The 27,702-nt window shown below is 40.7% G+C and overlaps 1 protein-coding gene across 1 annotated transcript in view; it reads right to left on the bottom strand.

Moving 5' to 3' along the window:
• Window positions 1–27,088, bottom strand: part of Alpha-man-ia (alpha-Mannosidase class I a) — a 463,063-nt gene extending 435,975 nt beyond the window's left edge. The window contains exons 1-2 of the mRNA XM_076383857.1: window positions 26,708–27,088; window positions 22,014–22,235 (exon numbers count right to left, since the gene is read on the bottom strand). Coding sequence (XP_076239972.1) covers window positions 22,014–22,235; window positions 26,708–27,088 — 603 coding nt within the window. The remainder of the gene's footprint in view (window positions 1–22,013; window positions 22,236–26,707) is intronic.
• Between the last annotated feature and the right edge of the window lie 614 nt (window positions 27,089–27,702).

The raw sequence follows: 27,702 nt of genomic DNA, 5'->3' as shown, positions 1-27,702 counted from the left end.
ATTTCAAGATTTTTCGTGCCTCACAGGTTCGTTCGTTCAGCAATTTCCGATTCACGTACCTCACCCAGCTTTCACGTTTTTCAATGCACTCGTCCAATTACTGCGTTGCAGTTATGCTCAACGATACCTTGAAATTCTGAGAATAGAACATTTGAGTACCTGAATATATGGGAAATTTAGAAACTGAGGATTTTGAGAAGATAGATACTTGAGAATTTGCAAACTTTAGAACCTCAAACAGCTTCTCCAACTCACACCACCGATTACTTAAAGCCTGTTTGATTTATTCTCGTTCGACGTGACACATTAATATAGAATACACGAAGGCCTAACGTCAAATCCCTCGCGTTTCACGAATTCCACATGCAAAATACTAAATCGCCCTCTCTTGTGTCGATGCCCCTTGCTCCTCGCTCTCTAGCTGACAGTTCAATGGATATAATGTTCCTACGTCATCCGTTCTCGCGCCTCCAACATCGAGCGATCGCTTTCCTGAATACATCAAGCCCGCCTCTGTATTTGTACACCTCGGTTACGGGTGCTGCTCGACAAACTCGGTCAGGAACCTAGCCTCGATGTCAGACCAACGTGGGTCACTTCTCTCGTCTATCTCTTCGCCTTCCTCCGTCACCTTTTGCTTTTCCTCTATCATGCGCAGAAATTCTAAGACGTTTATTCATACGTCTGGCACGTGAGATGTAGCTCAGACATTCTCAGACCGGATTTCGAGGAACTATATTTAGTCAGGAAAGACACCATTGCGGCTGATGTGAGTGAAAATTGAATGAACCCGGTATTTGCATAATACTGCGATGCTTTAATAGTTTGTGTGCTAGATCCTGTTATCATGAAGGATGATAGGGTGATTAATACTTCGCCTTAATAGAATATTCTGTACTCTGCAATTTTATGATTATCTACGTGTTAGACCACTTTGCTCTTTGATTATTATGGCGATCATATGTATTTATGAATTATATGATAAAGAATTTGGTACTGACATAATTATAAACTCGTCAATGTTTTTTCTCATTTCCTAAGATGCCTCTTATATTTCAATCTACTTCACTTATGAAGTATCGATTTCTTTTTATAATGTATTTAGTCTTCCACGAATTACATGAAATATATTTTTTTTAGCTTCGTTCACTCCTCTACAAGTCGATGCTCGATAAAAGTTCACACGTATCGAATGTCGCGCGTGGGAGCTTAAACTGACACGATCGGTACTTCGTTAGCTCACGTGGAAAATGAAATCGGTTTGAGGCGATAGCTCATAAAGTATCATTAGGAATAGCCACTTAATCACACAGGTTATCGAGCTTCGAAGTGCTGGAGCAAATCCGCCGCCTGGTCTGGACCAGTTTGCCATGCTTCTGTGTCAGCCATTAGATTTGCCCAGTGCAGTTTCAAACTCGATAGTCTGTGATTAGGTCCTCTTAATGGCATTTCTCTGTCTATAACTTACACGGACAAACGAACCATTACTGCAATGTAAGGTGAACACAAATTTTGCATAAAATATGAAAAGCAATTTGCTCCAGCATAATCTACTGAAAAATATTACATTCTGGAATGTGGAATTGTTTCAGGCGCTGAATGAACTTCTATTATGCGAATGCCAGAAACCAATTACCTTTCAATAACAGGCTAGTATGACAACTTTTACCTTCGCCAGTCGAAGTAACTGATTAAACTACTTGCATAATTCCAATTGAAACGGAAAAAACTATAGGGAGTGAAGGGCCACTACATCAATCACGTCGTTTGAGGAATAAAACATCAGATCAGTAAACATTAAAAAATTCATTCGATTTAATTGAATTTGCATGCGACTGCAGGAGTATTTAGTTTGAGTAACAAACATGGAATACCTACTAAAATAGTTATTACTTGAGTAATACATTACTATTTATTTAAATTGGCTAGTGCACTAACTTACTTTATTAATTTGGGAAAATAATGTATGGCATTTTATAAGTACCATTTAAAAGAAGACGAAATCGTTCTAAATTTTGAAGTACCACAAAAAATGAACTTTCCAGATAAATTAATATCTCTGTCCTAGTTACAGCTCAATTTTGGTAAAATTAAAATCATCTTTGATTACGAATCGATGAATAACGAAAAATGTTAATTCACCAGATTAATATTAGAACCTCCTGCAATCTCAGAAAGCCATTCCCTGGCAGTTCTTGACTCCTTGGTCGTTTCCAGGTGGATTCGACATCGGGATGAAATGCAAATTTAAACACGTTTCCACAATTCTATCGACCTTAAGTCGACGGAAGCTGAATGTAATGGAGACCTCGCTCTTCGAGCGAGCAAACTTTCATGACCGCCGCGGAAATTGTTTGGAACACCATTCCGAACAATCTGCATTAATCAGCCAGTCTGGTAAAGAAGCAGGGTAGGGGGAAAAAACAGGAATTTCATGCTGACAGGATGATGAATTACAAGCGTCATTATCAACGCCTTCTCTTTCTTCTAGCAGACATTTTCATCCCGCATCAATTATTGATTTTGTCATTTTGCTATTTCGTGAGTGTGATATTATACCATCGAAATTGGAACCTGTTAAATCCACGACTAAATTTTATTGGAACCTCATCCAAGCTATTGGGATTCAACATAAACCACATGACGTCTGGTAACAGAAAAGAAGAACATTATTAACATTGCGCTGAGATTGAGCTTTCTTTCAATACCATTTTCATGCAGATTTGCTTCCAAGCAAATCGATAATTATCGAGCTAATGCAATACAGTTATTGCAAAGGTTAAAAAATGCAATGTTCTACACCAAAAATCTGAACGAGGTTTTCAGAATTTCTGGCTCGTGAGTAATAGTGTCATCTCGACCATCATTTCCAAATATCAACCTTTATCATTTCCCTTTCATCTTTCCAGCCACCCACATTCATCTAAACAAGCTCGAGGCTGCATGAAAACGATCCAGCTCAGATTTCCCATCGTCAAGTGTAATTGCTATTAAATTACAAATACAGCATACAAAACGTGGCAGTGAATTTCTAACAAACCACGGCCTCATACGCTTTCTCGTCGGACAAGTAATGCAGGTTAGTTTTCCCGGGTTGTCCCACTGCTATCGCTTTATGCGTCCCCTTAGACCGCTTGCAGCCAGAGGATATTAATATTCCAGTCAAAGGGGGAAGCTCGCGTGCCATCGAGTCACTATGGACTCCGCAGTCTCAGTGCTTTGGTGCCATCTTTGGAATATCCGGCGTCCCAGAGGAACGGACAACCGTGGAATAACGGAAGCACATTCGCTCTTTGCTGTTCGAAGTCCACAGGTCGCATACTCCCACGATTCCAAGTGCTGCTAACACAAACTCCACCGAATCTGTTTTCGATTCAGCTTTTCCCATGTGAAACGATGACGTAGTAGAGTTAGATAACGTTTAAATCTTTGAGGGAGAAATGAAGCGATGGACTAGGTAACGTTAATTAGAGAAAGAGAAAAACGAGAGAAACTTGCAGAAATTGTTGTAACTATTTGAGGCTGTAGAATTTCTGCCATGCAGGTATTTGAAGAGGAAAATCAAGACATCAAATTTTATAGAGACGTTTCCTACATCCTCAGTTTCTAACACAAAGTACTTTAATTTTCTATGTTTTACTCAAATATCTGCCAAACTCAAACGTCTGTCCAGAGCTCAATAAATTTTTTCCACCATCTGTTTTTCGATCAAATTGAAGAGGGAAACCTTCTCTTTCAAAAGAGTCCTGAGCGAGTGATCTACGATTTTTTATCGCTGAATTATCGCTGTCTGAATAACCAGTGAGCTGATGGACCCGGAATCGTGGAGTGAGCCAGAGATCGAGAAAATTGTCAATCTTTGAGCTGCTGTAACTTCGTCAAAAAAAATCGCAGAGAGGCGAGCCTAGGCTTATTCTAAAGGGTAAAGCCTCTACTTTGGAAGGAGTGAATTGAATTTGTCCGAAAAAATTTCTCCACTCCGTGACACGCCGAGAGACCGAGGGTGGTTTGCCTCAGATTGTTCTCCAATTCGAGATGTGTCCCAGGGACTTGATAAATTTTTCCTGCTACATTCTTTGAGTGCATAGTGTAGCTGGAATCCTCCTCTTTGTAAGGAGACCTTAGTCAGTCATCTGCGATTTTTTTTCGCTGAGTTATCGGTGTCTGAATGACCAGTGAGCCGCTGGCCCCGGAATCATGGAGCGATCCAGAGATCGAGAAAATTGTCAATCTTTGAGCTGCTGTAACTTCGTCAAGCAAAATCCCAGAGAGGCGAGCCTAGGCTCATTCTAAAGGGTAAAGCCTCTACTTTGGAAGGAGTGAATTGAATTTGTCCGAAAAAATTTCTCCACTCCTTGACACGCCGAGAGACCGAGGGTGGTTTGCCCCAGATTGTTCTCCAACTCGAGATGTGTCCCAGGGACTTGATAAATTTTTCATGCTACATTCTTTGAGTGCATAGTGTAGCTGGAACCCTCCTCCTTGGAAGGAGACCTTAGTCAGTCATCTGCGATTTTTTTTCGCTGAGTTATCGATGTCTGAATAAGCAGTGAGCCGCTGGCCCCGGAATCATGGAGCGATCCAGAGACCGAGAAAATTGTCAATCTTTGAGCTGCTGTAACTCCGTCAAGCAAAATCGCAGAGAGGCGAGCCTAGGCTCATTCTAAAGAGTAAAGCCTCTACTTTGGAAGGAGTGAATTGAATTTGTCCGAAAAAATTTCTCCACTCCTTGACACGCCGAGAGACCGAGGGCGGTTTGCCGCAGATTGTTCTCCAACTCGAGATGTGTCCCAGGGACTTGATAAATTTTTCTTGCTACATTCTTTGAGTGCATAGTGTAGCTGGAACCATCCTCTTTGGAAGGAGACCTTAGTCAGGCGTCTGCGATTTTTTTTCGCTGAGTTATCGATGTCTGAATAAGCAGTGAGCCGCTGGCCCCGGAATCATGGAGCGATCCAGAGATCGAGAAAATTGTCAATCTTTGAGCTGCTGTGACTCCGGCAAAAAAAATCGCAGAGAGGCGAGCCTAGGCTCATTCTAAAGGGTAAAGCCTCTACTTTGGAAGCACTGGATTGAATTTGTCCGAAAAAATTTCTCCACTCCGTGACACGCCGAGAGACCGAGGGTGGTTTGCCTCAGATTATTCTCCAACTCGAGATGTGTCCCAGGGACTTGATAAATTTTTCTTGCTACATTCTTTGAGTGCATAGTGTAGCTGGAACCATCCTCTTTGGAAGGAGACCTTAGTCAGGCGTCTGCGATTTTTTTTCGCTGAGTTATCGATGTCTGAATAAGCAGTGAGCCGCTGGCCCCGGAATCATGGAGCGATCCAGAGATCGAGAAAATTGTCAATCTTTGAGCTGCTGTGACTCCGTCAAAAAAAATCGCAGAGAGGCGAGCCTAGGCTCATTCTAAAGGGTAAAGCCTCTACTTTGGAAGCACTGGATTGAATTTGTCCGAAAAAATTTCTCCACTCCGTGACACGCCGAGAGACCGAGGGTGGTTTGCCTCAGATTGTTCTCCAATTCGAGATGTGTCCCAGGGACTTGATAAATTTTTCCTGCTACATTCTTTGAGTGCATAGTGTAGCTGGAATCCTCCTCTTTGTAAGGAGACCTTAGTCAGTCATCTGCGATTTTTTTTCGCTGAGTTATCGGTGTCTGAATGACCAGTGAGCCGCTGGCCCCGGAATCATGGAGCGATCCAGAGATCGAGAAAATTGTCAATCTTTGAGCTGCTGTAACTTCGTCAAAAAAAATCGCAGAGAGGCGAGCCTAGGCTCATTATAAAGGGTAAAGCCCCTACTTTGGAAGCACTGAATTGAATTTGTCCGAAAAAATTTCTCCACTCGTTGACACGCCGAGAGGCCGAGGATGGTTTTCCCCAGATTGTCCTCCAACTCGAGATGTGTCCCAGGGACTTGATAAATTTTTCTTGCTACATTCTTTGAGTGCATAGTGTAGCTGGAACCATCCTCTTTGGAAGGAGACCTTAGTCAGGCGTCTGCGATTTTTTTTCGCTGAGTTATCGATGTCTGAATAAGCAGTGAGCCGCTGGCCCCGGAATCATGGAGCGATCCAGAGATCGAGAAAATTGTCAATCTTTGAGCTGCTGTGACTCCGTCAAAAAAAATCGCAGAGAGGCGAGCCTAGGCTCATTCTAAAGGGTAAAGCCTCTACTTTGGAAACACTGGATTGAATTTGTCCGAAAAAATTTCTCCACTCCGTGACACGCCGAGAGACCGAGGGTGGTTTGCCTCAGATTATTCTCCAACTCGAGGTGTGACCCAGGGACTTGATAAATTTTTCTTGCTACATTGTTTGAGTGCATAGTGTAGCTGGAACCCTCCTCTTTGGAAGGAGACCTTAGTCAGTCATCTGCGATTTTTTTTCGCTGAGTTATCGATGTCTGAATAAGCAGTGAGCCGCTGGCCCCGGAATCATGGAGCGATCCAGAGATCGAGAAAATTGTCAATCTTTGAGCTGCTGTGACTCCGTCAAAAAAAATCGCAGAGAGGCGAGCCTAGGCTCATTCTAAAGGGTAAAGCCTCTACTTTGGAAGCACTGGATTGAATTTGTCCGAAAAAATTTCTCCACTCCGTGACACGCCGAGAGACCGAGGGTGGTTTGCCTCAGATTATTCTCCAACTCGAGATGTGTCCCAGGGACTTGATAAATTTTTCTTGCTACATTCTTTGAGTGCATAGTGTAGCTGGAACCATCCTCTTTGGAAGGAGACCTTAGTCAGTCATCTGCGATTTTTTTTCGCTGAGTTATCGATGTCTGAATAAGCAGTGAGCCGCTGGCCCCGGAATCATGGAGCGATCCAGAGACCGAGAAAATTGTCAATCTTTGAGCTGCTGTAACTCCGTCAAGCAAAATCCCAGAGAGGCGAGCCTAGGCTCATTCTAAAGGGTAAAGCCTCTACTTTGGAAGGAGTGAATTGAATTTGTCCGAAAAAATTTCTCCACTCCTTGACACGCCGAGAGACCGAGGGTGGTTTGCCCCAGATTGTTCTCCAACTCGAGATGTGTCCCAGGGACTTGATAAATTTTTCTTGCTACATTCTTTGAGTGCATAGTGTAGCTGGGACCATCCTCTTTGGAAGGAGACCTTAGTCAGGCGTCTGCGATTTTTTTTCGCTGAGTTATCGATGTCTGAATAAGCAGTGAGCCGCTGGCCCCGGAATCATGGAGCGATCCAGAGATCGAGAAAATTGTCAATCTTTGAGCTGCTGTGACTCCGTCAAAAAAAATCGCAGAGAGGCGAGCCTAGGCTCATTCTAAAGGGTAAAGCCTCTACTTTGGAAGCACTGGATTGAATTTGTCCGAAAAAATTTCTCCACTCCGTGACACGCCGAGAGACCGAGGGTGGTTTGCCTCAGATTATTCTCCAACTCGAGATGTGTCCCAGGGACTTGATAAATTTTTCTTGCTACATTCTTTGAGTGCATAGTGTAGCTGGAACCATCCTCCTTGGAAGGAGACCTTAGTCAGGCGTCTGCGACTTTTTTTCGCTGAGTTATCGCTATCTGAATGACCACTGGCCTTAAACTTACGCAGTGATCCACACGTCGAAAAGAATTGCTGTATTCTAAGCAACTGTAATACGATGTAATTTCTCTTTGACAAAGTTACAAGAGTCCAAAGATCGACAATTTATCGTCCAAAACTAGTGATCCTTTAATCTTCCTGCAAAGTATACTTGTTCCAGTACAGTAGCTACTACAGCCTCAACAGCTCCTCAATTACGAAGTTACATCAGAAACAATGCGAGAATTCCTCCACCCAACTATCCCTTATTACATTGCTAATATGTTCCACCTGACGTTACCCGAACCCACTGCGTGCAACACCAGACGCTGGAGAACGCGGAAAGGGTTCCCGCGCAGAAGTTCCCTAAACCGCGGAAGAAACTTCCACTCAGAGACATTAATATTCCTGGAGAAAGTGTTAAACTCAGCCATTATAAATTGCATGCACACTGCCAAGGTCCCAATGCCATCTCTAGAGGACCCAGCATCCCAGTCCAAGTCGTAGCCACCAGTGAATAAAGAATACGCTCTTCCCAGCGAGTAGTCGCGGGAAAGCTCGTCTGCCACCGACTGTCGGTAATGCCTCGACGAGAAAGGAACCGTCCTGGAAGCTCTTGCGATACGAATTCTAGCAAAGCGACCCGCCAGCTAGAGTTCACATGAACGGTTTGCGAGCTTGACAACGAGCGCCACCTTCGCGGATCGATCGCGCTGCTTAAACAAGGCCAGTTCGATGTGACCTAACGGGCAATCGAGCAAGAGTTTGCCTACGAAAGGGAAAGTGTCGGGTGGAACTTCCGGCTCCTCGAGGAGGAATTGGGTCATAGGCGAGATCGAGTTTACTACTCGAAGGAGAAAAAACTGTTCATTCACGGACAGCGCTCGAGCTCTGTTGAAAGGCTGACTCGACTTTGTTCACACCTTCTGTCGCGGCTATCAGGCTAATCAGATTGTTTCGACGTTTGAAATCGCTGCTATTGTACCCGTCACTTGAGTGTAGGTTTAAGAGCACTTAAAGTCAGGTTTCACTTTTCAGTGGAGTCATGCTTAATAGAGTGCGAGCGGCGAGACGGTAGCGTGACTTGAATGTAATTATATAGGGTGTTCAAGGACAGCTGTCAGAAATTTTAAGGGGTGATTATATATTATGCTAAAATAGGATGAGAATTGAGAGAGACAAATCTGTGTGGAGTTTTGTTTCAGAGTTACTAAATGTTGAAGACAGGCCTAAAATACTCGTGAAATATGTCTGGCTAGAGACATATTCTACTAATTCTGACTGTGCTTGATTTGGGACTTATTCTACTAGGTTAACTGTGCCTCACTTGGGACTTAAATTACTGACCTGGCTATGTCTGACTTGAGTCTTATTCTACTATCTTCCTCTGTTTAATTCGCTACATATTTTATTTATTTAATGCATGTAGGCAGTAGAATAAGTATCTAGTCAGACCTAGTCAATACTTTTCGAACGAAACTCCAGACACAATTTCATCTGTCTTCATTGCTATCATCTTAGCATGCAAACTAACTCCTTCGAGTTTTCAATACCTGTTATCGAACACCCTGTATACGTTCAGTAGTTTACTGAACACTATAATGAATTTCAAGAGCTTACGAACATATTATTCTTTACATTTACTGTATTCCAAAAGAAATAATTTAGAGCTTATGTCAATTACGTCAGATTTTAATTTTAATTCCGTAGAAGTTACTTTAACTTCGAAGGAAACGACGCTGCGATATAATGATCAGAAAAATCCTTATACGCGTCAGGCATCTAAAGCGTACACGCTTAAATGCCGTGTAAATCCGCTTCGATACGCAGATCTGTGCGCCAACATTTGGGAAATAACGAATGACATAGGCATAATTGTGCGGTCGAGATTTCGGCTTCCAACATATTCATAGCTGACAGCAAGATAATCCTGGGCTGAATGGACTCTGTGGATTCGGCCAGTTATTTTCGCGGTATCCATGCGGGGTGAATTCAGATTGCGTCGCGGTGCGCTCTAATTATGCCTCGTAATATGATTTAACGACAGTTAATCTGTGCACAATTTTGGTTCCAGTGACCGTTGCAAAGTGACTTGAACCTATGGGAATTGAATTGCTGCAAGTGACTGAATCCTAACAGAGGTCCTTTCAATGAAAGCCCTCGTTATAAAGCGACTCAATCATTTCCAAATACACCCTGATAAAATACACTTAGATCTTTAAATAATTTACAAAATATTTCAAAATACAGGGGGTTTCATAAGTACACGTCGATACTTCTGAATCTACACACTAAAATAAGTAAAGAGTGTTATATCAACTTAATATTGCATCAATCAAATGTGTTGGTATTTATTCTCGAAACACTCTGGACCTATAAGAACTTCGAGGACCGAAGAAATGAGATGAGTAGAATATTACATCGAAGTCACTGTGTACTACCCCAGCTTCAAAATCCACGAGGAACACTCGACTCTCATGCATCCCTGGAGTTAGCAGAGGATACACCTTCAGAGTGAGCCCTTCCGTATACCTTCGTTAAGCTTAGTTGAAGTTGTCACATAACACAGAATGCTCCCACAGTCGAGACTCCCGTGTAGTCTCGCGATCAACAGTCGTAAGCCAGCTCGAGAACAGGGGATCGTCAGATTTCGCATTGAAGAACACGCTCCTAGGGAAAACTCCCTGCAGAGGCACGTCTCAATCCTTAAGGGATCTACTTCAAAGGACCACACAATAGAAACCTGTTTATGGAACTTCTACTTTGTCGGGTAACAAGACCCAGAGTTTTCGTGTCTCTAACAACCTGCTATGTGAGAAACTGGTTAGGATGTACGTGAATCCAGTGATGTACAGAAAATTAGTACCATGAACATTAAATCGAAGCGTGGAGATTGAAGCAGGTATTTAAATAGAATGCGGACGAAGAATTGGCGAAAGAAGTGAGACACGTTCATGCGCTATCGCGATACATCTAGCATAATTTATGTCGTCGTTTGTTACTCGCAACCTTTCACAGCTGTCTACTAACAGTTAGCCGGATGGGTTACCTTCCTGTACACAGCCGCGGGGAAGTGTTCAAGAGGCGCTGTGATCGTAATTAAAAAGGATACAGCTGTTCTCAACTCGTACCATTAGCGACAAATACCTCACCAGTTAAACAGAAAAGAAAGATTGTACTACTGGCATCAATAGCCGATTTTTAATCAAATAATATTCTATGGCAAAATATTTTATGATCTCTAATATATATCTAAGATTAGTGAAAAGTTATGGAATTTAGATAGGTTGTTTAAGCTTGGTTTCCATTCTAACTGTAAATACATTGCTGTCTGACTACTGTAGTATGCCGACTGTATCCACTTAGCTCACTGGTAGACCAAGAAACTGAACATGTTTTAATTTCTCATCCAACATCTTCGCTGTGCGAAGTATTTCATACCTGAATACCGTTATAAAGGGAAAAGCCACGTTTTTCCTGGAAACCTGACTCTGCAGACTGATATTTATCTCTAGCAGATTTGTGATTAAGAGCATTATGTCGAAGATTATCTCTGTGTGGAAACTGCTACTATATTGAAGTAAATGGAATCGTGATAAATGTGGTCGAGCAGGGATTTAGCATTGTTTGTTGCTCAATCAGGATTATTTTTATAGAGTATTCTCAATAGTGTAAGATAATATGCAAATACCACGATGAAACATTACTGCTATTTTAAGACGCCTGGAACGAAAAAAGGAGAAACATTTCGTGCCTGGACAGACAATAACGCACGATGCGCCTTGCACGCGATATTTGCATTTAACAGCCACGTGTTCCCAGCATCACCCTTCCATTGTTTCCTTGCCTATTTAATATCGATCATTACTGGCATCTCCCGCGAACGTGACAACCATGAGAATCATGTTACGAGGATCACGGTTAACAATCTGCTGGTTATTCGAAAATTTGCATTCTATAGTAATTAAACTAGTCTACCATTCAACGACTTCAATTCTGCAGGAAGTATTTAACATTAAAATCTCAGACAATTTTACAAAAGTTCATTCCCTGATGTCATTAAAAATCAAGAAACATGAAGAGAAGTGAACTTATACCTTATCAAAGCATTCTCAGAATCCAGACTTTTTTAATTAATATGCATTTACTAAAATGCGTCTAGATATTATCAGCAAAATTTCTGATGATTCCTTGTCGATTGTTCATCCATCGACGTCAGTCTGACACAAACAGCAGCAATCGAAAACTGCATATTAAAAGGCGCGAAACTAAAGCAACATGGAAGCGGAACCACGTTCATGCAGCGCTGCTATCCGGTCGCGGTGGCTTTCAAAGGGAACAGGGGACTCTGGACGTAATAACTCGCCAGCTGAGCGTCCAATATTTAAATTCCCTCGATACGTAGTGGGATCTATCGCTACTCGCGTACATACGACCGCAACGAAAGGTGCAAACGACGCCCACCCGTAAAACAATCGTAATCCACTTTCGTTCGAGGATTTATATCGAGATTTCTAACTGGCTGTCGGAAGATCGCAGCGTTCCCATCGTTTCGTCTGGCGAAAGGCTGGAAATATTCTACTGATCTTGATCCTCTGGTATCGACTGTTTTCAGAGGAAACGCCGCGACTGATCCAGGCCGACATGAAACGTGTTCCGTGTGCGACGAGATAGTGGGAAACATCGAAGTTGAATGCAGGTAATGACCACGAAGCGGAAACTTCGTTCTCGATTGCCTATAACGGAGATTAAACTTTACACATGGGACAAAATTTATAGAAAATAGATCCTGCTTTGTGTGGAAACTTTATAACTGAGGAAGTTAAAAAATAGCACAGTCGTCTCACGATCTGTGAGGTTCTTTTTTACACGGTGAAGATAAACTTTCGTGCTCGAAGCTCTGAATTGTATGTACAATATACAGTAAGTAGATTATATATGTGATTGTAAAAATTGGATGAAAAATATTGAATACATTTTCTTCTCGAAAACAAAAATATATAACTTAGATTGTTTTGCTTTATAACCACAGATACATACAGGTAAATTAAAAGAAAATTTGTTTCTACGTAAAAAAAGAACCACGTAAATTCAGGAACGATTGCATTCAAATTCAATAATCTCTGAAGAATCTGAACCGAGCTATAAAAAAAGACTTCAACACTTTCTACGGAAGTAGAGACCCCAAAAAATAGACGAAATATACAGTTGAGAAGCAACTAACGATCCACTGCAATCACAGAAATCTGAATGAAGTGCACAGTTGCATAGATGCAGCCCATCCCGCAAGCTGCGCCTCTTCCCTTCCTTGATCCGGTCGTCGGTCTTCCATTTTTCAAGTCCACGCGGCGCGCCGCCGATCCTCTGGAATGATTACAAACGACCACGGATAACGTCCAATAAAACGTCTCCATTTCGTGTTCCGCACACGTAGAAGCGATACGCCGCTAGTCGGGAAGCGAGTCGATATTGGGGAGTGCGCGCGTGTTTACGTGTGTTTTACCGCTGCCAGGTTGCACCCTCTCGCGCCTGTGTGTGATGCATGCACACAGGGAGCAGGGACTGAAAACCGCCATACGAGGCATTAAAATCGCCTTCATGGCCGTTCTTACATCGACGTGATATCGTTGACGATAAATTTTTACGGATACACGCGGTAAACGAGATTCATTTCGTTGGGGATCCAATAAAAATGGCCAGGAGACGAACAGAGGTTTACGCGAGCCTCCAAAGAAATTTGCTGCACGCTGCTTTCACAGTTTACTCGCGATGATCGAAGCAATCTTGAATAACTCTCGACCAGTGGAAGAAATTCTGATTGGTATTCAAGAGGCGATATGGGGCGATAACGATGGGCTTGGTATAAACGCCTCATGGAAGGACACAGGTGGGTTGTCAACCCCATGAGTGTTACCTGTAAATATATGGAGTTTGGTGAATGATCTATGCTATTTAAATGTGAGAGATACTTAGAAGAAGTATTTTATTAAGGTGTAGATACAGTTATCAGACTTCGAAGATAATTAAAGAGCCTGATAAGTTTTTGAGAAAATGGCCAACGAAAGAAGGGTTCAGAATAATTAAGAAATGAATGAGGAAAGGCGTAACATTCGTTTCCTGGTGATTGTATAAGTAGTACACAGTACTAACAAATGGTAATCGCTATATTAAATAGTAGTGATTAGATACGAGGCGCGTAATTGCCCCTCGTTTAGTCGGCGATTAAGAGTCACGAGTCGAAAAGTAATGACGAAAGTGTAAAAAGCATTTGTAATCTACTGGAGTAATTTAGAAGTCAGACACAACAATTTTCATACTTTGCACCGTATGATCGTTGTAAACAGAAGCTTTATCAGAGAATGAAAGCAGCGATTCAATTCCTCCTTTCACGCGTGTGACTATCAGAATCACTCAGACGCACGATAATGCTTCTTATTACTTTGAATTTCAACACCAGTTAATTTAGTACAATGTTCGCTGCGAGAGGCGTATAAAAGATGCGTCTGTTTTGATGCCAGGAAGTTGTGGCAAACGAAATCAACGAAAAATTACCAGTTTCAGATGTGAGTAAAAATTTCCTACTGTTTTTTCAACGCTCCGACATTTCATACTTTATAGTTTCATATAAGACTCAAGAAATAGAATAAAAATACCAATCTATAAAGAAATCACGTAAAATGAAATACTGGAAATTTATCTACTCGAGATTTCTTCTAATTACGTTCTCCATGGTCAGCCAATCCATTCCACTAATTAACACGATTGAAATCTAAGGCGTGCACGCCGTGGCAAATCCATAGATAACGATTAAGAACGAAAGGCTTCGTTTTCAGATTAAATAAGAGTTGTTATGCATCGTGAGTAAGCATCTACAACCATTTACGTCCGAACCTCGATTCTTCTCCCAATGCAAACAAGCGTTTGCTGTTTCCTCGACAGTCGTTACCTCAGCAAACACGTGGCGTGATTTCGCCGCATTTCGAACCGACGTGTTTCCGGTGAACAGCTAACACCCCGAGCAGAGTTTTCGAAGTGAAAGTTGAAACGAGTGCTCGACGCCACAATGCCGTGACTGCCCTTCATTATAAACGTTGCACGGGATGAAGTGGCAAAAGGGCGTAGTTAGGGCACCGACTGGTAATAATTACGGAAACCAAAGGGATGGTATAGTTTACGCCCCGAGGCTGCGTTAACTATTACACGATTGTTAGAAATTCCTGGTGCACGATTCCCCAACCTCATTAAATTGATTATAAAATACATGTCTCTGAGATTAACGAGTGACAGTGGAGATCTTGAGAAAAATTAAGAATAATAGTCCCAAAAAATTGTGTGAATTCTGATCACTAAACTTTTATACATTTATGGAAACTTCAAATATACAAAACAGGAAAAGTAAACTGCAAATTGAAGTATTACAATCTTTACTTTAGCTTCATTTCCTTAACCGTGTTTATGAAAATACGAAATACATAAAAATTCAAAGTCTAGTAACTAGTATCAATAATAAAGCAGACAACTTTCTACTCAAAACCTCAAAAAGCTTATTACTATTTTTTGAGCTTTCCACTATAAAGTAGTCTATTCAATTATTATTGATGGTAATTAGTAGACTCCTGATTTTCATGCAATTTCACATGTTCTTAAACACAGCAAAAGCAATGGAACTAAAATGAAAACCTACTTTATACTCGCGAACTCAAGAAATATTAATAAGCAGAAGAAACAGAATCCCTTCAGATTTCGCAGAATGTCTCTCTATGAAGTCTAGGATCGAATTGGACGGGCTGAAGGGTCGCGTGGCTGGGCCAGATTCAAATCAGGGCTGAATAACTTGAAACACGCGGCCGAGAGGATACTCGCGATGCGTGGCACGCAAACTCGATTTCGACATCGACGCGAACACGCGGCACGTATGCCTGACCTAGCCAGGAACACAGCGGAACCGTTAACCGCACGGTGCCGTGAACTTTTGCCGCGAGTAACGTGAGTGCAATCTAATTTCAAGCGAGGAGTTCCGACCTGCTCACTGGTTGCATGCACGACGACCACCGCGGCACAACGGCTAACCTATTTCGAAATATTTCGCCCACTGAATATACCGCAATTTTCCTCTATTATGGCACACATTGATACACACTGGTAGCAATTTTCCCACGCGTCGTGCCTGTCCTTCACGCGACAAGCAAGAGAAATAGTGTATTGTCTCTTTCTGTTTTAATTTGGAGGCTCAGCTGGTTTTTCAGGTACTTGGAAAAACGGACAGGATGCTTGATAACAAGTGTCAGAAATTTTGGGGATGATTCTGCGTGATGAAATAAGAAAATATTAAAATAGACGGAATTGCATCTGGGGCCTCGTTTCCAAGTTATTGGAAAATCGTAAAGGATGTTCGATGATAAGGGTTAGATATTTTAAGGAGTTATTCTGCATGCTAAAATAAGAAAAGAATTAGAATAGACGAATTTGCATTTGAGGCTACGTTTTTAAGTTATTAGTTGATGAGAGAACGCCTACAATACGCATCAAATGTGTCTGACGTCAGACTTATTCTACTGGCTGCGTCGTATCGGACTGAAATAGAATTAGTCTCGAGTCAGACACATGTCACGCGTAGCTTAGGAGTTTTCTTAAGAATCTTATTAATTAATAACTTGAAGTTGAACTTCCAAATGCAATATCTTCTATTTTCATTTTCCTATTTTTTTATAGCATACAAAATCACCCCTTCAAATTTCTGACATCTGTTGTCGAACTCCCTGTATAATCCTACTATGTCAGTAATTATTTTTTAGACTAGCAATTTTATATTAATTATGCGTCCACATTTATTCAACTTCAAATGATAGATATTTTTATTGAAGACATTTCCAGGCGTTAAATAGAAAATCGGAGCACGAAGTGTTCAAATAGACGAAAGAATGCGCTCGAAGTGCAACAGTGCACACAAATCGCCACTGCACTCGGAAAATGTACAAACTGATTTGAAAAGATCAACACGGTAAATCGGTCGGGTGAGTTTCGTATTTCAAGCTCCGCTTTTTCACGATTTTATTTTTCACTAAAAATAAATATACCTCGGGCAAGGTGAAAAAACAAACAGATTCATTCGACCGAGCACCGGAATACATGTTTACGCGAGCATGCATGAGCTGTCGATACCCTTTGCCCGCAATAAAAACATTAACGCGAATTAACGAGTTGATCGAGGAAAACATTCCGTGCGAATTTAACTGCCGTTTCTGCGTGCCATTTATGGCTACAATGGTACGAATATCAGATATAATTATATTTCTAGAGCCTCAGCTAAGCAGTGATAACAATTGCGTGTAAGTAGTTCGAGTGAAAACAATTCACACAGTATTGTATATCTGTTCAGAATATGAAATATACAATACTCTTTGAATAAGACATTTCACAAAATTATTTTTCATATTCCAGTTTCAAGTTTCGATATGTGAACGAGTTTCCACAAGTACTTAGTTTCAAGCAACTCGTGTATTAATTTTGTAAATGAGTCCACTCGTTTCCTCATTATAATAACCAAAGAGGTTTGTCATACCCGATAGACTGCATTGCGCACTCTGTCGCCGAATCTGCTAGCCAAAGAATATCTAAAGAGGAAACAGAAACTACGTTCTGAATAAATTACGACCACAGATACAAGAAAAAGATACATAACTGTAACACTTTCCAGAATAAAGTTATACATTATATCTCCATTATATTTGCTCATCTCAGTGCGCAAATGAAAAAGCAAAGAAAAAAAGAACCGCTACCCCCGACCACCTGTATCGTCCATTTTCGATTTCAACGCGAGCCTCACCCACGATGCCAATTTTCAATTACTTTCACCGATAACTCGCCAGCAATCTATCGATCAGCAGCGTTTCCAACAGTGAAATGCATCGAAACGTTCGTCCGAATGGGGACCGCGAGCGATTAGGATACGCGCATGATTAGCGTCATAAAGTTTTCACGGAGCCTCGTTTAATTCCGGCCGATGGAAACGGACCAGCCGAAATGGGAATCGGAATCGATGCATCCGCGCCGATGAATTTGATTCCACAGTTTACATGTAACCGATTAAACTACACCGAACGCCGACTCATCTGTTTTGAAAGCCGAATGTCCCTTCAACGAGTTTGGCTGTTGTTGCACGGATTGGAAACTGGCAGGGCTTCGAAGCTGCAGCTGCAGCCGCGCCATGTTACAATGCTTGACAAACGAGACATTTCGCTGCTATGAATCCTCTGTTATCTGGACCTTTTACTATCCCCATTATTATTTTTTACCCACGAGCTGGGTCCCTAAAACTGATGGCTGTCGATAGAGATCAAGTGGAAGATTAATATAAGACTTAGCGGAAGATTTGCACGTGAAAGGGAAGTCATGATCCTGTGGAAATTTACTGTTTCCATTGCACAGTTCATGAATGAGATTATGGACTTTCTAGGAGAGTTTTGTTTTGGGAAAGAAATTTCTGGACGATCAGAAAGATCGGTATAGGTAATGTAGGTTTTAATTCTGAAAGTATAAAAGCACTTTGAAGTTGAGTAATTCTTGTGGAAAGTATTGAATAGAATAGAATTTTTCATAGGTGCGTGTAGAATTTCTAACGACGGCTTATATGAATGAGGATACTTTCACTTGGTATTCAGCGTTTATATCACTCGCTCTAGTTAATTTGTTGAGCGGTACAGCGCGTTTAATAACGTTGTATTTGCTTATCTGGACTCTTTGAAATTCAACTCTCACAGCAGTATCAGAGTTATCTTTGAGGCAAAGAAAGGCTCGACTTTCTACTGTTCTAAGTATTTTGATAGCATAATTCGTCTTCTGTATAGAAGGTAACTCGCTGGGCTCACAAATATTGCGTTTCCGTGTCTTTCACATGAAAGTTTCTTGAAAGAAAGGACGTTAAAGAAGCTTTCAAAAAAGTTCTCAGCTGAACGAACGCGAAGTTAAACTTTCTTTGGCTCTACTAAAAATTTTAATCCTCCTAAAAGAGCACTAGTGTAAAACTGCAAGATACGCGCTTCTTGTGAGAACTTCTTTCATAAGTAGGTAAAAAGTTTAATTCGCCCGAAAGCAAAATCAAAAAACAACGCATATGTAAAAAGCTCACCTAAAAGTTGGATTCTACGCACTTCACCTTTCAAATTTTCTTTTGCTCCAAAGTGAAAAAGCTCCTGACAAATTTGTGAATCAAGTTCACTTGCATTTTTTAAATGACTATATTTTAAATATTGTTTTACTATTAGTTTTAAACTCATTTTCCCACATTCATAAATATAATTAAATATAATCACAACTCTATTACAAAAGAAAGAAAAAAAAATAAAACACAGAAGTTTAGACATTAATTTTTGCATCCATAACACTGCTTATATTACGAAAACGTTATCACTTATCTTTACTACTTTATTATTTTTAAATGCCCAAGTTATCGTTCCTGATAAGTAGCCACATAATGTATACGCGAGAATCGAATACCAAAGACAAAAAAATTATCTAAAACTCGATTACACAAATGCATCAATTATTTCCTAATACTTAAGACTTATTTAATAAATATAGCAAAAATTACAGTCATTCATCACGACTTCTGCTCTAAAATATAGCATATTAATAATTGTAGTGCATAGAGTATGACTGTGGAGAAATTTCTCCATTCGCAGAGCTTGTCAATCGATGGTCAAACGTTGTGTCAATTATTAACAGGGTGCCACGGGAATTCCTAAGCGATTACGAATGCACTTGCACACAAGCGCCTGCATATTACCGCGTGCATAGCAATCCGGGCAACGATGATACAAACGACCGCAATCAGAGATAGAAGCAACGAAGCTAAATGCGACCATGGATTCGCATTAGTGAATATAGAGCCGATTAAATTTAATTGCGAGCGTGAAGATGTCGAGAGGATTGAAATCACTATGACGAGTCGCGATATCAAGCACCGAAAAAATAATTACTTTTTCACAGTGTTCGGTAAAGTGCATCCACGCACAGTGCACAGATGATAGCATCTGGGTACTTTAAAAAAGAAGAAAGTGTTCATGATTTTTAAATTTTTAGAACCTATACTATCTTCAATGCAGCAAGTAGATTAAGCTTCAAATAGTTGTATTCGATTTGTTAAAAAAGGAAGCTTAGAAAAAAGTTTGTGTAGATATACCTTTAATGGTATTATCCTCTGTGATTACCTCTCTCTTCAGACGAACTGCCTCAACAACAAAAGCAACGTGAATCAACAGCAATACCTTATTTCAGGATAATTAATGTTTGAAAGTACTGTGCACCGTATAAAGAACAAGAAATGCAGAACCACCTTAATTTTCCAACTTTCTCGGCTTACGTCGTGCTCATTCAGAGAGTCTCAATTAACTTCACCCTGCCTCTTATATAACAAGCGTATCATCTCATCAACGAAAGATTAATGTGAACATTTCTCCAGCCTTTAATAATCACAGATTTAAAATTCGTCTTATGTACTGTACGCAAACTTTTAAATCACTAGATACTTAAATACACAGTACCTGGTTCTCCGAAATAAAAGTTATTATCCTCGTAATAACATCTTAAGCAATATTAATTTCTTAAATCTCAGTTTCCAGGGCTTCTTAAAAAATAATTTTTAATACGACAGCTTCAAAGCATACGGGGAGAAAAAGTTTTTCATTTTCATCGCGCGCCGATTGGATGAAATGAATTGGATACGCGCCACGAATTTCCGAAAGTGAATGAAAACATTGGTGCAGTCGGTTCAGAAAACACATCAATGTTATCACTGATCCGAGCCCACGAATCGGCGAGATTCCGTGATACGGAACGTATTAAAAACTGGCGAAAAGCTAATCCGCTCACTCTGCAACGGTCTAATGCATTTAATAGACTGATAAATACATAATGGTGCAGTGAACCATTCATGAACCTCGGAAGCGAGAGCACACTCGGAAATCCGATGAATTAGTCGGCCACTGAATAGGGATATCGTTGGGCAGTAAAAAGTTAGGACGCTACAGTGAATTGGATTCTACTGATAAAATAGCACATGCCATCGCTTTATCTTAAAAGCAAGAAGGAAATGGAAAATGGTAATTCATTTGCAAAAACGTGGGAGCAACGAACCTGCTGAAATGGGAACATCTACAATTCTGTAGATTACAATTTTACTAATTAATCGCCTGTTTCAATCTGTCTTAATAACCATTTCAAAAAAATGTCTAGCTGTAGTTGGAGAAAAAGTTGAACTCGTCTCGTTAACTAGACATGCATTAGTAATCAATTACGAATAATTTATCCGCTTCGTTGAATTAAGTCATGCGCACCGATCCGCGATAAATCATCGCAGAGGCATAACAATAAACCTTAACTGAATCAATCCAGCTGACGCAATGCATGCTACTTGAGTCAAGCCCCAAGTCGTATCGCTACATAGATATCAATAATACGGGTACTGATAATGCGAATTACTGCGCAACTAAATTATTTTTCGTCATAAAGAAATCGAAAATAATAGTAGTACTGTGAATTAGCAAAATTCGTTTTGATTATATTTTTTCCTATTTTCGCGGTAAATGAAATATTCCATTTCTGCTGGACAGAAATTAAAATCACGTCGAAGTACGTTCTGCGTTAATTTAACCTGTGCGCGAAGGATGAGAGTGCTAGTAATCGAAGTACTCGTGAATGTACGTACGTATTCTCATTTATACGCAAATGCAACCAGCGCAACAGTGGAATCGAGTCGCGCTAGAATCGGAAACTTGAAATTTAGTTGGAGAATGGATACCGAAGTCATACGCGAGCTCTCTGCACTTGCTTAAGCTAACACCCCCTTATATCTTAACGACGAAAGTTTGAAAAAGTAATTCTTGTAGCAAACAAAGATTAAAATTCTAATAAACACTTGCTTTTGTAAGAGAAATTCCTGTACAGTGGGTCCCAGAAGTAGATATTCGTGCTACTCTATTGTGTTTCGGTCTATTAACTGTAGGGTAGCTTTCTTTGAATTTGGAGTCACTTAAAATTAAATAAGTAAACTTGTAATATTCAGACAACTGAGGTAATACCTCTTACTTGAAGAAAATTTTGTCTTGCTAATAAATAACAATCACAGAGTAATTGTAAAGAAAACTGACTCATTGACCTCCTTATTTTCTAATAATTAGAAAATCTATGAATTGGTTTTGTAATTAAAAATTTGAAAATATGACGAATATATCCCAATTATTTATTGTATAAGCGAGACAAGTTCAGACATATTCGTCAGAGACTGTAACAGCCTTCCAAAGTCAAAACTTAAATTAGTACGAATATTTCCAGGACCCACTGTGCATGCAATAAATATGGAAAATTCCTGAGAAGTTATCTCGCAAAATTATATGCATTTGCAACACATTTCTCACTCAATTATATCAAACATGACGTAATTGTATCTTCATGCAAACTTTTGACAATAATATGCAAGCATCACCTCTTTCACTTTGTCCCTTCGCTCCCTGGCGACAGGGTCCTTGTCCTCTCCACCCACGGTTAAGGGAAGTTTATCCGCTGGCGCAGGCGGTACCGTTTCCAGGACGTCATCCTTCCGGTGAACAACCAAAGAGGACAAACTACTCGCATGCGCTTGCGAATCATCCTTCACTTCCGGCTTTTCCAGCGTCTTCTGTTGCTGGTACTCCTCTTCAATCTTTGCCTGAAATACGGGAGCAGAACCATATCGTGGCTCGAAATTCTCTTATGAATTTCTGTGATGTTAATTAGGCGTGATCAATTTCGCCACAGAGAGTTTTAGTTTCAGAGCATCTATAAATAATTACGAACAGGCACGCCCAATTAAAGAGATAACAAGAAACTGTTGAGGTTGATATACAGTGGCACTGTTAAGAAATGTTTCGCGAATAACTGTTTTCATGAATTTCTTAAAATAAGAGTTGCTTTTATGTTATGATTACCATGTGAATGGATGCCAGATTTAGATAGAATCAAATTTTTCAGTAGGAATTTTGAGTACTACTTTTTATTAGTTTGTAGTAGTTAGTAGTAGCTTAAATAAAACACAGTTCTTTCAGTAATTAGAACTTTTAACTGTATTAACAATTTCTTGTTATTTTCATGTAAGAGGAAGACCATTCAACCCTTTGCAATTGTATGCCAATATTCGATATACTTTATCATAAGATGATCGAAACAATACAAAAGTTAGGTATAGATATGATTTCAAGAGCAAATTCTATAAAAATTGGAGAATAATTAGATTACTAATTAAGGAACATTTAATTATAGTTACTTTACTACAACTTTTCTATTCTTCATATGCACAAGTATCAAAATTCTCAAGTCCTTATATTCAAAGTCATTCATGTTACACTTCTATATATTATATCACAACGTTCAAAGTTAAATAGAGAAGTTCTTATTATCTTATCACATAATTAATTACAAGAGTATTTAAATTAGTTTTCAAATGAAATACTCAGTGGTCGCATAATTTCAATGGCAAAGGGTTAAAATTTACGTCGACTGTGAACAAAGTATATACACCTTTACAATATAAGAGACTTAATGGAAAATATTATAGAAAAATGGGTATCTAATTGCACACGTCACGAACTCGCTCAACAGAGTACCAATAATATTTAATGCAGTGAATTGAACCATAGAGCAAGATGAAATCATAAATCTACTTTATTCAGAGACAAATTAAAGAAGTATTCAAGGTTCAGGATGCTTCCACTGGAGAGGTCAATAATTTGCGACACAGTCTCTTCAGGGCACCAATGTTCCTATTTATTCAGTAAACGATTCCATTCAACTTGGAGACATTCCCACGCTTACAATACAATTTTTCAATTACACCCTCCCCCGAGTGCCGTCAGATACCCATTTCTTTACTCTATTTCCTGGTTACGCGCGCTCTACGAGACCTGGTCCCGCTCAGAGGTCCATCGAGGTAGCCTCGAGTGGTCTGGCTTCGCTTTGAAAATCAAATTTTCTCGGCTCAATCGAGGGACCTCGAAGCAGCGTATTTATCTGAATACCGCCAGCCGAATGCAATCTCGACTGGACGGAAACGTGCTTCTTTCACTTTGGTAGAAGAAAACAGCGTTACCCTCGATCGCCTAGCCGCGGCTCGAGCGTTGATTACGCGAGGAAAGAGAGGAACGTCGCTTTCACGACGCCTTTAATTCCGTTTGCAACGCGATTAAACGCTTTCACGCCCTACCGCGTCAACGATCGTGCGACTGACACGAGTGCTTATTTCCCTAAAGCACGATGGAACTGGTGAATGAAGCACATTTCGATCACTCGCGTGAAATTACTTGCATTGTTAACCTTCCGTATTTTTCATTCTGACCTTTCGACTGGCATGATTTTTAAGAATACTAATTAATGGAGTTCTAACTGTGTCTAGGACTCTCTATTTAAAAATGATTACTGGAGAAATAATTTAATTCTTTCATACATAAAATGTATGACTTAATATACTGTACATTCAAATTGAATTATTGTGGTGAATGAATTCATTTTCTCTTATTGAGATATTCGATTCTATTAATTATTTGTATTATTAATTTGGAAGGTTAAAATAATGGTCTAGTAGATACATAAATATTTCCACTGTAATATCAGGCACAGATAAATTCATTCACCTATAAATAGAGGATTGTGTAGTTTCAAAATTTGTCAAGTAATTTCACGGAAATTAAAAAAAGAATTCAAAGTACTTCAATCTAGGCATCGAAATCATCATAGCACTTTTAGAAAAATTGCAAGCGTTGCACCTGTAACGATTCCCATTAAAAAACAAACTGCCCTAAGGCAGTTGTTTAACATTAAAATTAGCTCCCTTGAAAATGACCAGTTACATATTCATCAAGGTTTCAAATACAAATCTTTGTAGAGTCGAAGCTATCGTTGCCCGATAATGATGTACACTAAGTTATACAGGAAGCGTTTCGTAGAGCAAAACATTTGCAAACGTATGCTTGGAACGCGAATGAATGTAAATCATCGATAAATTCTATTATCTGGACGAGTGTCAACGGCCCGTGAACGTCGAATAAACGCGAAAATGGTGCAATTCACGAGGGCGTCTACTATCAGTTTGCGAATCGAACTGCAATCTCACGCTCGTCATCGTTAATTAACGGTGCTGATGAAACGATATTATCCTCACTTTCCCCTCCACGTGGATCGACCTACTGATATCGCTTTAACCACTTTCTCAAGCGTTTAAGAACAACGGACCTTCCATTCCGCGAGGAGAAGAAAGGAAATTAAGTTTATTCATGGAAACGATGAATTATTTATTATAAAAACTCAGGATCCATTATTCGATGCACGGCCGATTGAATTTAAAATGCTTTGAAATGGTAATAGTGAGTACTCGAGCAACAAATACATATACAGGGTGTCTCTAGATAAGTGCTTCATGAAATAATAACTAAACGGTACAAAGAATTAGTGGAAGATAGGACAATATTTTTTTTATCTACAAAGTGGTACGTAAAAGTCTACTATTAAGTATTTTATTTCTTGTTTGCAATTTTGCGGTATACTTTATCTCACTTTAAGTAAAATACTGTGTAGATACTATTGTCCTCGAAATCTATTTCTATACTCTTGGTATCATTATCGTGCATTAAAGTACAGCTAAACTTTCCCACCACTTTGTATACAGGGTGTCCTACAAATTTCATATACAACTCAAGTGTTCTAAGAAAAGTAAATGAGTGTTCTAGCATTATCTTTCTATCTAATCACATTTGTCAACATTACTTTTGATACTATATCTACACATTTACTGCTGACCAACGATAAACAATTTCTTTTAAAGAATACAATATGGTCTCGATAAATTCCCTCATAAAGTCACACGAAAAATCGCAAAGAAAATGTTATCTGCTTCATGGTGTACTTCCTAGCATCGAAAACATATTAAATCACGCTTATCTATAGACACCTTGTATATAGGTCGGTGCAAGTGGAGTGTCTCAACGAGGGTCGCGTCGATGCGTCGGAAATTGTGCTCTGAAATTTTAGGGCGAGAGTCTATTAGCGTTGATAAAACTCGTTCCCGCGAGTGCAACTGAGACAGAGACTGACGAAAAATTAGATAATGCAATCTATGCCAACGAGGTTCACACAGTTATCTCCCACAACGCTCATAGCTCATTCATAACTCATTTGATCTCATGACGACACGACACATTTCCTCTAAAGTATATAAGAAGCAAGCACAATAATACGCCCAGAATGAATAACGACTTTGACTTCCCAATCACGCTATAAATATTCCAGCGACATGAAACATAGAGAAACCATCTCATCCCGTTCCCGTGTTTAGCACAAACAGTTCTCAAACTAAATCCACCGAAAATATCAGCTATTATTGCAAACTACAATTCCTGAAGAGCAATAAAGAGCGATAGAATCTCCTGGAAATTTTCAGGCTACGTGTTTTGAATTAGAATATTCAGTTCGAGCAATTTCCTGATTTCTAATTTCTTGGTAAAGAGAATCGCATACGAAAGACCTAAATTAACTGAAACGGATTCCTCTAGTAATAAAAGTTACTTCATATCCCATCAAACTATAGTCTCAGTACACTTTTGCCCACTTTTCGCACGCCTATCATAATCAAATCCAAAGAACTCTCAAACCATCATCAACAATCCCAAAATAAATCGCGCGCGTCCCATTCGAGACATCGAATTTCGCCCAATCGATCGATAGCGAGAAATCGAGCGCGCCACGTTGACCACGTCGGTAAGTACGCAAGCCTTCGCGTGGGAACGAATGACAGCTAAAGCTCCAGCAGAAGATAATCCCCGAACGAAAACAAGCTGAATAAATCTTTGAATCTGAAAGTAATCACGATGCACGAATCACGCGAAATCTCTAACCGTTACGCGTGCACACGTGTGCCCGCGATACGTCACGATGGCGTATGTAAACAAACGGGTCGCGAAAGCGTGTAACAGCTGAAAGGCCAGCAGCGCGGTGGAAATGTGAAACAGATACGTCCTGTCCGTGGGACGAATGTCAAAGCCAGCGAGAGAACGTTTGGAGTTCGACGACAGAGTGACAGGTGAAGCGCGGCGAGGAGGCAGAGTCAGGATGGAGCGGAATTGGAGCAAACGTCGGGTCGACAGTCGCGCGGACCTGCAGCTTCTGCTTGTCCTGGATGAGGTGGACGTCCTGGTGATCGGCGCCCTCGTGGCCAGGTGGCACGAGGTTCGGATGGCCCAGGGACCCCTTCGGGCCCCCCTGGAGCCGAGGTGGCGCCGGTATGAGGAGCTCTGGTCCCGCCTTCTGCATGTGCTGGTACACGCGATAGACACTGTTCACAGCGGCGCCGCCGGTCCCCGAGCGGAAATCGGGCAGGAAGAAGAACGTACCGAAACACACGACACCGAACGACAAAAACACCAACAGGATCAGATACTTCTCACGCGGACGGAACGACCGTCTCGAGAACAGACTGGCCGGTACTCCGTTCACGAACCGCTGATACGACGGCAGCACGCCCGACGACGACGTCATTTTCGCGATACCGTCACGCCACGACACGCACCGACGCACCTTCACGTTTTTTCGGAACAGACGAAAAAGCCCCGACACTCGTGCGCGTTGTTGCCCTTTTCCTAGCCGTCGCACGCCATTACGAATGCGCTGGCTCGCGAGCACCACCTGCTCGACGAACTTGACACTTGGTCGAGGCGCCAGCGCCCGATCAGCTGGCGCGATGCTGTTGGGAACTACGTGGACGGGGAACGTTGGGATCGATCAGAGCGGCTGTTGGTAGTTTGGTAGAGTACCATTGCTGCGAGGTCGATAATGCTGAGTCGATAGTACAGCTGTTTAGCTGACCATGTCTGAATAGTTGACCATGTCTGAATACCTGTCCGTGTCTGAATGTCTGACCGTGTCTGAATACCTGACCGTGTCTGAATACCTGACCGTGTCTGAATACCTGACCGTGTCTGAATACCTAACCGTGTCTCAATAGCTGACCATGTCTCAATAGCTGACCATGTCTGAATTAGCTGACCATGTCTGAATTAGCTGACCGTGTCTCAATACTCGACCATGTATCAATAGCTGACCATGTCTGAGTAGCTAACCATGTCTCAATACCCGACCATGTATCAATAGCT

Source organism: Calliopsis andreniformis, chromosome 8, assembly GCF_051401765.1.
Source record: "Calliopsis andreniformis isolate RMS-2024a chromosome 8, iyCalAndr_principal, whole genome shotgun sequence".
Classification (NCBI taxonomy): Eukaryota; Metazoa; Arthropoda; class Insecta; order Hymenoptera; family Andrenidae; genus Calliopsis; species Calliopsis andreniformis.
The sequence above is the reverse complement of the archived record's forward strand: the minus strand, read 5'-3'. Positions and strand labels throughout refer to the sequence as shown.